This window comes from Vigna radiata, chromosome 1 (assembly GCF_000741045.1).
Source record: "Vigna radiata var. radiata cultivar VC1973A chromosome 1, Vradiata_ver6, whole genome shotgun sequence".
In the NCBI taxonomy this organism is placed as follows: Eukaryota; Viridiplantae; Streptophyta; class Magnoliopsida; order Fabales; family Fabaceae; genus Vigna; species Vigna radiata.
Genome location: NC_028351.1, coordinates 22,439,307 through 22,455,302, shown reverse-complemented (window position 1 = coordinate 22,455,302; position 15,996 = coordinate 22,439,307). Strand labels below are relative to the sequence as shown.

Here is a 15,996-nt window from a genome sequence, read left to right as displayed (position 1 = left end):
AATTTATTTAAGTTACCTAAACTAGTCTATTGTACTCTAGACCTCAAATGTCCATTTTTTATATTTTACTTCCTCTCATAGTAGCCTAAAACAGTATCTGTGTACTACTTACTTCCCATATCAATGCCATTACAGAATCCTTACTCCAACCTTTTTCAACAAAATCAATTATAGCCAACAACTTATCAAAGTCACATGATAATCAGCACACCACAATTACACAAATTTCACAGCCTCAACAATTTACAACTCAACATACTCAAAACCAAAAATATAATATAACAGTACACCAAATTTCAATTTATCAAACATGCACATCATACAGCTCATAAAAAAAATATAAATAGCTCCCCTTACCTGGATTTCTCAAAGTACAACTAGTTTGAAGATGCCCTAACGGAGTATCACCCAGACAAAACACAACAACACCTATGAACCCCATATTGGCGGTAGAAAATAGTTCTTAGAGTTATGACTTAACAGAAATTAGAATGAGGACAACTCTAATTGCATGAGATCAGTAGAACCCCAAACTCTAGGTATCAAAATGGCGGAGGGAAACAAAAAGACCACTTACTGGAATGATATGGGGAAACTGATCGGTTCAAAGTGAAGCTCTTGACGCCGTGTACGCTTAGGCCCCTTCAAACCAATAATTTAAACGGTTCAATGAGTTGGGATTCTAGAGAGAAGGCATAGCTATGTGAAAGAATTTCTAGAGAGAGAAAGAAAAATGACTAAATGAAGAATCTGATTTTCAGAGAAGCCCCTTCTAAGTCATGTGCCCTTAGTCTTTATGGGCTGAACTGCCTAAACATAAGACCCATCAACCCTTGGCTTATTTTCAGGTCCTTATAAAAACTAATATATCTTTTTTAAAGTTGATTAAAATACTGTTTGTTTTATATAATAAAATTAAATTATTATTTGTTTATGTTATATATGTTTATATTTAAAAATAATAAAATATAATGAAACGTTATTTACTTTTTCATCTAGGGTCCATAAAATAAATACTTGTACATATATCCACCACCCACACTTCCCTTATAAACCAATTAAAAAGTTGTTGCAAATTTCACTTTTGAATAGAGAATTTAGTTAATATTTTTATATTTTCAAAGGAACTTAAACAATATAAAAGGAATAATATGGTTAAGAGATGGATATATGCTCATTTGCACAAAAAGTTGAATAAAATGAATTTATATTATTTAGGATATTAAATTTTACCTTATATGCATCACAATTAACATACCTCGTTAAAGTTTATGGATAAATATTTCTCCTAGACTTTTTTACTAAACAAGTATTTAGCTTTTCTATGGTATGAAGACACTTATGTAACATAAGAGCTATACAATCTTTATCATAGTAAAAATTTTAGATAAAATAAACTTTTTCTTTGTAAAAATTTATTGGATCTCAAAATATCATGATTTTTTATGGTTTCTATCACTCCATGTACACGTGAGGACACAAATGAAGAAGAAGAAAAAGAAAAAAGAATGTATGAGAAACATGACAGAAACTAATGAATTGCTTTTTAATAAACAAATGTTTATGAATACTATTTCCAACTAAATGTCTAAGTAGAAGGTGGTGAATTTTTCATAAGTTTCATCATGAAGTTGAATCTCATATCTGTTGAGGTCATTGGTTGAGGCCACTTTGCTCCTTCCGGAACCATGACACATTTGTAGCCTTGGCCTTTGTAAAACATTGTGGCCAAATGATTTTCTATGTCACAATGCAGTGCAATAGCACGACAGTTCCAACTTCTGGCATGAGACTCAGCCTTTTCTATCAGTTTTGTAGCAATTCCCTTCCTCCGAAAATTTTCACGAACTGCCACATTTGATATGTATGCAATTCCAGTCCTGCAACGCAGTAATTTGCTTATATTCATCAATAAGGATCCACATGGCAAATACATACCTTGTTTTCTAGGGTAATTGATTGTTCAAATAGTTTGTAAGACCCTAACTCATTAATCTCATGGTTCTAAATGATTGCATATTTATATATGTATGTGTAAAAGGGAACAAGTAACAAGGAAAATTTCTGCATAAAGATTTTAGATCTGAGCACTATGCACTGAAGAGAATGGCCAATCAAAATGTTAGGAATTCAAGTTGAAAGTTCTATGTTAGATAAAAATGATTAAAATGAGTAGTATGATGAAATCCGTTTTGGGAACTAAATGGAGATCTATGAAGGAAGCATCAACTTAAGCTAAAGCTAGGAGATTGGAAGAAGAAGAAGGACTCTCAAGCTTATTCTTGCTTTCCCTTAAGCCTTAGAAGATATTTGACCTCTCATAAAGAACCATGGTAAAAGAAGATGAAGCTTGAAGGATTTTACTCTTGTGGAGAATCACTTACTAGTCTTCTTATTTTATCTTTGTAAATATGTTCTTTTAGCTTTCTTTTAGAAGCTTAGTAGCTTTTAGAGTAAAGTAGTGAACCATAAACCTTGATGTAGGTGAATATGTGCTTAAAATGGGTCATAGGAAGCCTTTGGAAGCCTTTGGAACATGTCAACATCAAGGGAGACTCCTAAACATTGAACTTGGATGGTAGTTAGGAGGGAAGGCTCTCATTCCTCCCCCCTTGCCATAGGAAGCTTCTAGTTCCTTTCTAGTGCATTACATGCTAGCCTACTCCTTCACCTATAAAAGGAGAGGCAACCTTGTATAATTTTTAGAACTATTTTGAATGCTCTTTGCCAAAATTGCAAGTCTCCTTCTCCTTAGTTCTAACTCTAAGAAATGTCTTTCTCTAGACTTCTTCTTACTTTCTCTTTCAAGATTGGCCTCACCTCCTAGAAGGACTTCTACCTAGACCATCAAATACCATCAACCACATCTTTATATCTTGAAAAGCTTCCCCAACATTCATCATCTCACATGGAGTCCATCATTTGAAAAGCTTCATCAACACACCTTGGAGAGCATCTCTTGTTGAAGAAGCATCATCAAAGAACCTCCATCACAGTATATAAGTAAAAGAGTCTATAAATCTATTGTGGTAAGATTTTGGATTAAAAATGATGTTCTGGTCTCTTAAATCTATTCTGTTAAGGTTTTGGATTAAAAACAGTGTTTTGGTGTCTTATTATAAGCTTCTTCACCATTCATTGGTATTAAATTTGTCAATGTCTCCTCTCAGAAAATACTCAAAATTTAACTCAAAATGGACAATTTTCAATGTATCTATTATGAAGAGTTTTGAGTCATGACTAAACCACAACTTTCAACTTGTTGCTCTATTCAATGTAGGATTTCTGATATGTACTTGAATTCTTCAAATATTGTTTCATGGTGAAGCTACAAAGCAAAGCTTCAATATTGACTTCCAAATTGGATTTTTGTGTGTTAAGGTAGTAATTTTATCAGTCAAGTACAGACAAAATGAGCAATTTATTTAGAAATCATTTTGCTCACAAAGATGAACCATGAAGGAACACATACAAAAGTACATGCAATTCCCTCTTGTATAATCATCATTTAACCATTCAATACTGTCACATACTTGTATGGAAGTAAAGCTATGTGTTGTTTGGCCACTTGGGGTTATTGCATTTTCCCTCAAAACTGTGATACCCCTTACTTGTCCAAGTTCAAAAGTAGGTGTTGCAATTACCTTCTATGTCGCTGTGGACCCTTTCTTGGTAGAAAGTCTGCAATATTGTCTAGTGTTAATATACCAACCACATAGCCCTTGTTGACACTGAATTTACCATCAAAATAACCAATCTTGTCAAATGAAAAAGACTCATCAAATGAGGTGCGAATAACAGCCACCAAACACATTTTCTTGCAGTATCTTGGCTTAAAGAATCCTGCTAATGTAGCTGCTAACATAGCTGATAACATATCTATTACCAATCTGTCTATTCTGAGCACAAAATCTAAAGGGAAGGAATATTCAGGGAAGAAGCGTTTGCAGTGAATCTCTGCTACTTTCCAGTAGTCTTCTAACCTTGCCTCGCGGACAACAACTTCTGGTGACACTGCCGAGAACAAATCAGCAACTTCACTAGCCCTGCAAATTCCTGAATTCAAACACCAGATTTTTCTCTCCTAGTTAAGTTTCATCTGAGTTTAGTAAATGGAAAGCATGCATCTGCAGAATGCTCTGCATCAGGTAATATCAAAACCTATGAACTGAAAATGAACTGCATGGTTTAATGTAACTAAAATTATGTATGATGCTCCACATTGTTGAATTTTTTTACCAGGATAGATACCACTAATAAACGTGAAAACTTCGGCTCATACTTCAATTATTAACATTGACTATAGTTAACTCGCAAAATGGTTTAAATAAGATACAGTGAACGGAGAGAATTTCCCAATATTTTTGAAAAGAACAAGAAGTAAAGCACAACCACTAAGCTTAGCTATGAAGGCAGCCCGCAGAGGAGGTAACAATGCAGAAAAGCACCTGAGTTGGAGAGAGAAAGGAGAGAGGAATCATTGGATGAAGGTGAAGCCTTGGAAGGGAAAGAGTTTGGCTTCTTAAAACTAATATTGAAATGTGTGAATTTGGTGAGAGTTGAAGATACAGAGAAATCCAAAGGAATAACAGACAGCATTTTGTGGAGAGTCTGCGTTGTGGAACTCCCACATCGTTTGAAATATCTTTATATTGTGTTTGGTATAAGAAGGAGACAGAGTTACCTGCAATATGGCATGTGTGAGAAGAGAGTGTAGACAGAAGAGTTAATTAAATAGGATGAGCTGTTGTTTGTCAGATGTGGAAGAATATTTTTAATGACTTATAATAACAATTTGTCATTTTATTTTTTAAACTTTAAATTGGAAATACTAAAATTTATTTATTTTTTGTATATAAGATATTTTGAGAAAAATTTTAAAAATATATATCATGTTAAGGAAATTTAAAATATAAACTAAGACGATATTTTTACATTGTTTTATTTATTAAGATAATATTTTCGTAAATTTTGTGTATAAATATTTTTAAAAAATAATATATACTTAATTTATTCATTTTAACACATGTTATATTTAGGAATGATAATAAATAATACACTATTACTTTATATATATTTTTAATGTTCGGCGCCAAGGTGAAAAACAGTGAAAAACTCGTACTAAAAATGACACTCAGTGCCACTTTTTCACTTAGTCTAACTTTTCTACACTCTGGTTGATTTTTCAGCATTCTGGTTGATTGATTGACTTTTCTGGTTGACTTTTCTGGTTGACTAGTTGACCTTTCCGCATTCTGGTTGACTTTTCTGCATTCTAACTCCTTGATACTTCAACACTTCTTTCAAATCATTCAATAACCTACAAAATCAAGGAAATTTAGTAATAAAATCATAATGCATATCCTCAACTCTCTTATTCACAAAATTAAAGCAAAATCATAAGTCTAAGCAAGTTTCTAAGTCAAAAGGGGTGTATTAAGTATCAAAATTAAGTATAAAAATAACGGTATTTCAACCGTTATCAGTTATCCAAGTTTTCTAGACTCTACAGCAAGTTATTTGAGTAGTTCACTTTCTCTACTGAACTACTTGGGCTCCCCATTGAGCTATCTACATGATATAATGGGTTTTCCATATGTTCTTCTTAGATCTCCACATGCTCTTTCAAGCTATACGAGTTGTCCAAGCACCTCCTCGGTCTATATCAACTCTACATGCCCGTCTTTGGACTATCCAAGCTCTATGCCTCTTTTTAGGCTATCTGACATTTCATTGCCCTTCTCTAGCATATTCACTTGTCTAGCCGACCTATTTACGCTACTCGACTGTCTTTCCGAGTTCACCAGTTGCACGTGCTCGACCCTTGGGCTTCGTCCCATCATCAACAACGCCGCTTCTTCTTCAACTTCTTCTATGAGGTTCATGGTCTCTTCTCTTTCATTCCCAAATCGACAATCTTTTGTAAAATGTCTGACCTTACCACAACTGAAACACTTGGTTAATTAACAATCCTTTGCATAATGGTCACACTTTCCACATTTGAAGCACTCAACGCTTAAGTTGCTCGATTGACCTCCTCTTCATGGACCTTGTCCTTTATTGTGCCAGTTTTGTTGATCGCGCTTCTATCACCATGGCTGCTTCATCTACATCCTTGGTATCGTCCTCTACTTTGAGTGTTTTGAGTCTCTCCCTTCATTTGCAGTAATTATTTTTCAAGTGGCTCCCACTTCTTCTTCTTTTGTTGCTTGTGCGCCTCAAGGGACCCGACAAGCATTACATCGGTGAGTATTGACAAATCCTTAGATTGCTCAATCATGCACACCATATTCTCAAGGTTGTCGGTCAACAACTTCATAATTTTCTCCACATTCAGCTAACGGATAATGTCTCCCCGTTTCTGTCGAGCTAGGTCATCACTCTTTCAACCCGAGTGATATACTAAGCTACTTCCTCGGTCTCTTTCATTTTCATGCTATCCAACTCTCCTTTCAGTGTTTGAAGCCTCACCTGCTTCACTTACTTATGTGCCTTTATCTCTAGAATATCTCACGCTTATTTTGAAAATTTTGTACTTATAATCTTTTCAAAGCTTGCTTGGTATAATATGTATAAAGTTGCCCTGTCCTTCATGTGCGTTGCTTTTAATGCATTCATCTAGACACTAGACCAATTCATAGTGTTTTCTAGTTCTATGTGACCGTTTTCCACCACCTCCCAAATTTCTTAGAAACTAAGAAGGGTCTCTCTTAAAACTTCAATTGTCATAGTTGACCACCTTTGTCAACTTAGACAAAGGCACACTATTTGTAAGATTGGTATTTTTTTTTCACTCAAACACTGAAGTTAATTAACTGGTGATACCACTTTTTTAGCAAAATAAACCTTTATGTGAAAATTTCATTCACTTCGTGTCTATTTGATGTAAACAAAACATTACAATTTATAGACTCTACTCTAGCTTTTCTTCTCCAAGCCTTATGCTTTGTTATCAAAAACACAATTATTACCTATTAATCAATATAATAAACTTCTAAACCTTGCACTCTAAAACTGATAAAACTCCTGAATAATTTAACTACCATAAAACAACCCATTTAAGTTTACATAAGAGATTAACATATCTCATAAAAGTGTGTGGATAAATTTTGGCCCTAGACTCATTCTAGTAAACAAGTATGGTCAGAACTTTATCTAACGTATGAGCTAAAACAAACTTTTTCATTGTAAGAAGTACAAAACAAAAAGTTACAAACTAACCTATTTTCTCTAAATACAATGTCCAATCATTTCATGCACACGTGAGGACACAAATGAAGGAAAAAAGAACAAGAATATGTGAGTAACATTATAGAAAATAGTGAACTATTTTTTAGTAGACAATGTTTATGAATACTATTTCCTACTATATATATCTAACTAGAAGATGGAGAATTTTTTAGAAGCTTCATCATGAAGTTGAATCTGATATCTGATGAGGTTCTTGGTTGAGGCCACTTTGCTCCTTCTGGAACCATGACACATTTGTAACCTTGGCCTTTGTATAGCATTGTGGCCACAGGATTTTCCAAGTCACAATGCAGTGCAATTGCACGACAGCTCCAACTTCTGGCATAAGACTCAGCCCTTTCTATCAGTTTTTTAGCTATTCCCTTCCTCCGAAAATTTTCTCGTACTGCAACATTTGATATGTATGCAACTCCAGTCCTACAATAAAGTAATTTGGTTATAGTCATATCAATAAGAAGAAACTGTGAATGTGGGATGAAAGATTCTGTGTAATAAGTAACTTTTGTGCTATAGAGGGATATCATCCATCCAGCTATTACTTCTAAGACAAAAAGACTCGGAAAATGTATGCAGGATCTGTAACTTTATGGAAAACATCTCTGCATTTTTCTGTGCTGGTTTAAGTATTACTTTTAGGGAACATTTTCTTCTGCTTGATGCAGAAAAATATTTCGCAGATACTACACTTTCAACACTTGATGAAAACATGCTGCACAATTCCATAAGAGCTGAATTCCCTAAAACGTTTTGTGCCTCTACAAGGAACAATGCTCTCTGTCCAAACAAAACTCAACTTTTTAGGCCATTATTTATATATGAAAAAAGAGCATGGTTATGAATGATTCCGAGACATACACACACACACACACACACATATATATATATATATATATATATATATATATATATATATATATATATATATATATAGTTATACAGTGAAGTACCGCTGCAAGTGACGAAGTAAAAAGGAAAGTTTTCAGCCTAAAACTGAGATCTGAGGAATATGCTCCAAACAGAAAGAATGGACAAGCAAATTTAACTCAAACTGGTAGACAATAACCCACATCAAATTGAAGCTTATGACGAAGAAATGCACCATTTATTGTATCATGGACAAACTACGAACCAATGCTTCAACATTGACTTCCAAATCGGAATTTTGTATGTTGAGGTAGTAATTTTATTAGCCAAGGTACAAACACAAAATGAACAATTTATTTAGAAGTCATTTTCTTAATGAAGATGGTGAACCATGAAGGCACACATACATAAAAACAAAAGTTGAAAGCATTATAATAACTTCAGGCCTTAAATAAACCCTTGTTACATGTTGAATAGCTGTATTAGTTGACTTCAGTTAGTTAGTTGGTTGATTTTAGTCAATTTCCATTGCACTCTAACAAATACATACAATTCCCTCTTGTATCATCATCATCCAATCATTCAAAAAACAGTGACATACTTGTATTGAAGTAAAGCTATGCCACATGGAGTTATTTCCTTTTTTTTTTCCCTCAAAATGGTGAATCCCTTACTTCTCCAAGTTCCAGAAGTTAGTGTTGCACTTCACTTACCTTCTATGTCTCCTTGGCCCCTTTCTTGGTAGAAAGTCTGCATTATTGTCTACTGTCAATATTCCAGCCACATAGCCCCTGTTGAGACTGAATTTCCCATCAAAACTACCAATTTTGTGACCCTCACTTCCAAACGAAAAGGACTCATCAAGCGAGGTGCCAATAACAGCCACCAAACAGATTTTTCTGCAGTGTCTTGGCCTGAATAATCCTGCTAAAATAGCTGCTAACATAGCCACCACCAATCTGTCTATCCTGAGCACAAAATCTAATGGGAAGGAATATTCAGGGAAGAAGCACTTGCAGTGAGTCTCTGCTACTCCCCAATAGTCCTCCAACCTTGCCTCGCGGACAATTATTTCCGGGGACACTGCTGGGAACAAATCAGCAACTTCACTAGCCCTGCAAATTCCTGAATTCAAAAACCAGATTTTTATCTCCTACTCAAGTTTCCATCAGAGTATAATAAATGGAAACAAGCATTTCCAGAATGCTTTGCATCAGGTGAAATCAAAACCTATGAAGTGAACATGGAACTGCATGATTTGATGTAACTATACTTATGTATGATGCTCCACATTGTTGACTATAGTCAACTTGAAAAAGGGTTTGAATAAGATGAACTGAATGGAAAAAATTTGCCAATAATTTTCAGAAGGACAAGAAATAAATCACAATGATGCTTAACTCTGAAGGCAGCCCTGTAAGTGTGCAGAGAAGTACCTGAGTTGTGGAGAGAAAGGAGAGAGAATTCATTGGAGGAAGGTGAAATCTTGGAAGGGTAAGAGTTTGATTTCTTAGAAGTGATATTGAAAGGTGAGAATTTGGTGAGAGTCGAGGATACAGAGATATGCCAGGGAATAATAGACAGCATTTCGAGGAGGGTCTCTGTGTCTGTTCTGGAACTCCCACTTCATTGGAAATATCTAATGTTTGTGTTTGTTTGGTATAAGAAAGAGTGAGTTACATGTAACATGGTCAAGACAAAAGAAGGTGAATCAAATAGGATGAGGTGTTCTTCCTTATATAGGTGAGAGAATTTTTCTCTTGGGTATAAGAATGTATGTGTCACTTCTTAAAAGACTTTGGATAAAAGATAATAAAATATTTTTACTTTTTTATATAAATTATTTTTTAAAAAAAATAGCACTTTTATATTTTACAATAAAAAGTAAATTAGAAAATTATTGCTATTTTTTATACTTTAAATAATTTTATAAAATAAAATTTATTTAAAATAAGATGGTATTTAGAATAATTAAAAATGGTTAACTCAAGGTTCATCACTTTCCAAGTTATTTTGAATAAATGTTGTAAAACAAAACAAAATATGAAATGTGGAAGTTGTTTTGGTTTTACTATCAGATCGCACTATAGATATGTCTAATTGCACAGAAAACTTTTTGTTTGATGAGGATAAATGCATTCTTCAAATGTATTACATTTTTTTTAAATTAATATTAATATAGTTTAAAAAGAGATCACATATCAAGCTAATAAAAGACTTAATTCTTAATTTAATTTTTATATTATATTTTAAACTGAATTGTCTTTATATTATTTAAATACAAACAATAAATCTTTATAGAAATTCAATTTGTGATTAAATATTAATGTGTATATTTTCTTTCCTCAATATCAAATCATACACTTGCCAATCCGTTAATACTAATTAAACTGTTTAGCGGTTTTCCTCTAGCTGCGGTTTTCCTCTAGCCGCGTCACCGCTTAACGGTCAGTTTTACCGCTGAGCGGTTTGCCTCTAATCGCTCTGGCCACTTAGCGTTGGTTTTGGTTACTGAGCGGTTCACTTGACTCTTTTTTTCATCCTTTTTCTGCTTCTTTCATGAGTCTAAGTCCACCTTGTTTCACTTCCATCTTCAATTCACATTAAAACCCTCCAAAACAATGCAAAAACAAGCATAATATCTCTAAAACCAACTTTTGATTCTCACATGACTCAACTAAGTGTTTTACTTGATTTTAAGCTCATTCCAAGCCACAAAGGGTGTGTTTTGATATTGTTAGAGATATTATATTTAGTTTATATTTATCTTTTATCTTCTAGTTAGTTTGTTATTATTTCTTATTTGTATTTTGGGCTTAGCCCATATTTCTTCTATTATAAATAGAGAACCCTGTGTTTATTTAACACAAGGGAGATTTCTCTTCATCTCTTTCACTATTTCATATGGTATCTAGAGCTTAGGTTCCGATCCGGCCTCTTCCACTGTCGCCGCCTCAGCAGCCGCCGCCTCACCGGAGTCTCGCCGGAGCCTCGCAGAGTCTCGTTGGAGTCTCGCCGGAGTTCCAGAATCGACCGGCGACCACTTCATCCGAATCGCCTCCTCGCTCTCTTTCTGGATCTGTGGTTGTTGCGTCAATCGGAGCACATTGAATTTTTAGGGTTTCTCCCTCTCCATGGCTATCCAACGTGATGATCGGAGTCTGTCTCGCCAGTCAGACCATCCTACTTCATCAAATAGCATAGACAACCCTGCACTCTTTCAGGAATTTCTCAGATGGTGTGAGGACCGTCAACACTCTAGTTCCACTACATCTGCTTCTGTTACACTCACAGGTACTCCTTTTGTTGGTTTGACTCATTCTCTCGGATCTTGGGTCCTTGACTCAGGCGCCANCGATCATNTCACTGGTAACAAGTCCTTGTTTTCTTCCTTGTCATATCCGGATAATTTACCCTCGGTAACAATGGCTGATGGGTCTAAAGTCTCATCTCATGGTATTGGTACTGTTCATATTTTTCCGTCTATATCCATTGATCATGTACTTTATGTCCCTGGGTCTCCTTTTAACTTATTGTCCGTAAGTCGTCTAACTCGTTCCCTTAATTGTGTTATTACATTTACCAAAGACTCTGTTTGGTTGCAGGACTGGAGTTCGAAACACATGATTGGCACAGGATGTGAGTCTCATGACCTATATCATCTCCGCCCTTCTCCACATGCTGGCGTAATCATGGAGTCACCATCCCTTCTTCATGCTCAATTAGGTCATCCCAGTCTTACCAAACTACAACAACTTGTTCCTAGTTTGTCAAAATTATCAAGTTTGTCGTGTGAGTCTTGTTAGTTAGGTAAACATACTCGTAGTTCCTTTCCTCGTAGTGTTTCACAACGAGCATCATCCCCCTTTTCATTGGTTCATTCTGATATTTGGGCACCTAGTCGTGTTAAGTCAACTTTAGGGTTTCAGTATTTTGTTACCTTTATTGATGACTATTCTAGGTGTACTTGGTTGTTTCTAATGAAGAATCGTTCTGAGTTGTTTTCTATTTTCCAAACTTTTTTCCATGAAATAAAAACTCAGTTTGGGGTTTTTATTCGCACTTTACGCAATGATAATGGTCGTGAATACCTTTCTCAACCATTTAAAAATTTTATGGCTTCTCATGGCATTCTTCACCAAACCTCTTGTGCCTATACCCCTCAACAAAATGGGGTGGCTGAGCGCAAGAATAGACACCTTATTGAAAAAACTCGTACACTTCTAATCCATGGNCAAGTACCCTCGCGTTTTTGGGGTGATGCAGTTCTCACTGCATGTTATCTCATAAACCGCATGCCATCTTCTGTCCTAGATAACAAAATCCCTCATTCTATCTTATTTCCTCAAGATCCTTTACATCCATTACCTCTTAGAGTTTTTGGGTCTACATGTTTTGTTCATGATTTTAGTCCTGGTCTTGATAAGTTATCTCCTCGATCTCACAAATGTGTCTTCTTAGGATTTCTTCGGTCACAAAAGGGCTATAAGTGTTTTTCCCCTTCCCTCAATCGTCATTTCATCTCCGCTGATGTCACCTTTGATGAATCTTCGTTTTACTTTTCACATTTATCTTCTCGGTCTGTACCTCCACTTGCTACTGTTGATATTCCTTTTTTCTGTGATCCTTCTCCTTCTTTAGACTTTCATTCCCCACAGGATCGTCCTTCAACTCCACCCCTTCAGGTTTATAGTTGCCGCAATCCTGTGCCGTCTCATGACTCACTTCCAGTGCTGCCTCCTGTGTCTCCTCCGGCTCCAGCAAATGAGTCTGACTTGCCCATTGCACTCCGTAAAGGTATACGCTCCACTCGTAACCCTTCCCCCCATTATACTGTTCTTAGTTACCACAGATTATCTCCATCTTTTTACACATGTCTCCCATCCATTTCTTCTGTGTCAATTCCTAAATCTGTGGGTGATGCCTTAACTCATCCTGGCTGGTGTCAAGCCATGCTGGATGAATTAAGTGCTTTACAGAAAAGTGGAACTTGGGAGCTTGTCCAATTACCATCGGGAAAGTCTGTTGTTGGTTGTAGGTGGGTGTATGCTATCAAAGTTGGCCCTGATGGTACAATTGATCGTTTGAAGGCTTGACTGGTTGCCAAAGGCTACACACAGATTTTTGGTTTGGATTATGGTGATACTTTTTCTCCAGTGCCAAAAATGACCTCTGTTCGTCTATTCATTGCCATGGCCGCTCTTCGACAATGGCCTCTTTACCAACTTGATGTCAAAAATGCTTTCCTTAATGGTGATTTGCAAGAAGAAATTTATATGGAGCAATCGCCCGGCTTTGTTGCTCAGGGGGAGTCAGCTATGTTGTTCAAAAATTTGGTATGTCTAGCAGTGAAGCAGATATTCAGTGTTCTATCGTCACTCAAGTGCTGGATGTATCTACTTAATAGTGTATGTCGTTGATATTGTTCTCACAGGAAGCGACTACCTTGGCATCTCTCAGATGAAACAACACCTTTGTCACCATTTTCAAACCAGAGATCTTGGCAAACTCCGGCACTTTTTGGGTATTGAAGTAGCACAATCCAATGATGGTATTGTCATATCTCAAAGGAAGTATGCGTTAGACATCTTGGAGGAAACAGGGTTAATGAACTGTAAGTCTGTTGAGACACCTATGGATCCTAACATCAAGCTCCTACCAAATCAGGGGGAGCCTTTCTCAGATCCTGAACGTTATAGAAGATTAGTTGGTAAATTGAACTATCTTACTATTACGCGTCCTGACATTTCCTTCGTAGTTAGTGTGGTGAGTCAATTCCTTAACTCCCCATGTGAAGACCATTGGGATGCAGTTGTTCGCATATTGAAGTATATTAAAGGATCACCTGGAAAAGGTTTGCTATATGGTCCTAACAACAATACAAAAATCGTTTGTTATTCAGATGCTGATTGGGCTGGTTCCCCTTTTGATAGGAGGTCTACTTCTGGATATTGTGTCTCTATTGGTGGCAACCTGATATCTTGGAAAAGTAAGAAGCAAAGTGTTGTGGCTAGGTCCAGCGCAGAAGCAGAATATAGAGCTATGGCATCAGCTACTTGTGAGCTTGTATGGCTTAAACAATTACTTAGTGAATTGAAATTTGGAGATATCACTCACATGACACTTATATGTGATAATCAAGTTGCTCTTCATATTAGCGCTAACCCTGTCTTCCATGATCACCAAGCACATTGAAGTTGATTGTCATTTTATTAGAGAAAAAATCATATCCGGAGATATCAAGACTGAGTTCGTTAACTCAAGCAACCAGTTGGCAGACATATTCACTAAGTCTTTGCGAGGACCTAGAATTGACTATCTCTGTAACAAGCTTGGAACATATGATTTGTATGCTCCAGCTTGAGGAGGAGTGTTAGAGATATTATATTTAGTTTATATTTATCTTTTATCTTCTAGTTAGTTTGTTATTATTTCTTATTTGTATTTTGGGCTTAACCCATATTTCTTCTATTATAAATAGAGAACCCTATGTGTTTATTTAACACAAGGGAGATTTCTCCTCATCTCTTTCACTATTTCATAGATATTATATTTAAGCATAAAATAACGGTTTTTAGACCGTTATCAAGCAACCATGGCCTTCTCACGCAAACCACCATCATCATTGTGCCGCCACAACAAAGTTCCTCGTGCAACCACCAAACCACCAAGACACATCAATGATAATGTTAATTCTTACCATTATCTAAGCATCATTTTACTAGCAAAATCAACTCCTTCATAGCTTTAACCTTGTTTTATCCTAACGTTTAGTGTGTTTTCTAGTTTTCTTGTATTTATTTAGTATATGCTTGTTTTTACCTCTAATCTCTATGTTTGAGTGTGTGAAATAAAGGAATAGGAAGCAATTCTAGTGGAGGAAAACAAGCANTTTATTTAGTATATGCTTGTTTTTACCTCTAATCTCTATGTTTGAGTGTGTGAAATAAAGGAATAGGAAGCAATTCTAGTGGAGGAAAACAAGCAAGAACTCAAGGGAACATGTTTTGGGACAATAAAAGATCAATNTGAAGCAAATACCCATGTTGGANGCCTTTGGAATCGCACAAGAGCCTNAATTTTAGAATGCTGTCAAAATCGCCCGAGCTGGGCGCCAGAAATCCAAGCTGGGCGCCAGAGTTGCAGAGAAATCCAAGCTGGGCGCCAGAATTCCAAGCTGGGCGCCAAAGTTGCANAGAGATTCCAGGCTGGGCGCCACAGAATGGGGCTGGGCACCAGAAAGTGGCGCTGGGCGCGAAAACTTGCTATAACTCACTTCTGATGCAGTGAAAAGTCGCGCTGGGCGCCAGNAATCCGAGCTNGGCGCGAATTTTNGCTGATATGTCAAAATGGGTTATTTAAACATGGGTCTCGCGATTTTTGAGGGACTTCTCCTCNTACANTTCATTCTTCACCTAGAGAGATTGGGAGAGGCCCTTGGAGGCTATTTGGGGTGTTGGGAAGCTCTCCCACTCCTCCTTGGGTCTTCAAGCTTCTTCAATGGTGATTTTACCCCTTTTGGGTTGAGGAAGAAGATGGGTGATGGGTGTCGCGGCCAATACAAATTTAATTGCATATTAGAAATGTAGTATAAACTAGGGAATGACCCCTAGGTTGTCTCTCAAGGACAAACTGCGGTTCAGAATCAAGTCAAACACGAAGTGGGGGGAGGGGGTTTGAAAATGATTTTTGCTAATGTAAATGACGAAATCAAAATTGAAAATTAAACACAACTGACTATAATTAAATATATTTATGTGGGTTTCTGCAAGTCAGATTCAAGTGTATTTCCTGCAACGTGGTTAATGCATTCTGACTCTAAAGAATGAACAGGTAAAGGCAGAAAACCCATCTCATCACAATCCAGATCAATATCCATCA

General features: G+C 36.2%; 2 protein-coding genes across 2 annotated transcripts; both read right to left on the bottom strand.

Moving 5' to 3' along the window:
- Positions 1-1,476: 1,476 nt before the first annotated feature.
- Positions 1,477-4,835, bottom strand: LOC106775343. Its single transcript, XM_014662457.2, has 3 exons — positions 4,449-4,835; positions 3,645-4,056; positions 1,477-1,880 (listed from the first exon to the last, which is right to left on the bottom strand). The coding sequence occupies exons 1-3, from the start codon at positions 4,597-4,599 to the stop codon at positions 1,589-1,591; spliced, it is 855 nt and encodes a 284-aa protein (XP_014517943.1). The 5' UTR covers positions 4,600-4,835; the 3' UTR covers positions 1,477-1,588.
- Positions 4,836-7,102: 2,267 nt separating this feature from the next.
- LOC106775353 lies at positions 7,103-9,856 on the bottom strand. The gene is made up of 3 exons (XM_014662468.2): positions 9,552-9,856; positions 8,829-9,240; positions 7,103-7,668 (listed from the first exon to the last, which is right to left on the bottom strand). Exons 1-3 carry the CDS (start codon positions 9,700-9,702, stop codon positions 7,377-7,379), a joined length of 855 nt encoding a protein of 284 aa, XP_014517954.1. The 5' UTR covers positions 9,703-9,856; the 3' UTR covers positions 7,103-7,376.
- Between the last annotated feature and the right edge of the window lie 6,140 nt (positions 9,857-15,996).

Coding starts and splice junctions, on each gene's coding strand:
- LOC106775353 (XM_014662468.2), bottom strand. CDS start 9,702: ATGCTGTCTATTATTCCCTGGCATATCTCTGTATCCTCGACTCTCACC. Junction 9,241..9,551: donor CCTTTCTCTCCACAACTCAG/GTACTTCTCTGC, acceptor TTTTGAATTCAG/GAATTTGCAGGGCTAGTGAA. Junction 7,669..8,828: donor GGGCCAAGGAGACATAGAAG/GTAAGTGAAGTG, acceptor ACTTTATTGTAG/GACTGGAGTTGCATACATAT.
- LOC106775343 (XM_014662457.2), bottom strand. CDS start 4,599: ATGCTGTCTGTTATTCCTTTGGATTTCTCTGTATCTTCAACTCTCACC. Junction 4,057..4,448: donor CCTTTCTCTCTCCAACTCAG/GTGCTTTTCTGC, acceptor GTTTGAATTCAG/GAATTTGCAGGGCTAGTGAA. Junction 1,881..3,644: donor GGTCCACAGCGACATAGAAG/GTAATTGCAACA, acceptor ACTGCGTTGCAG/GACTGGAATTGCATACATAT.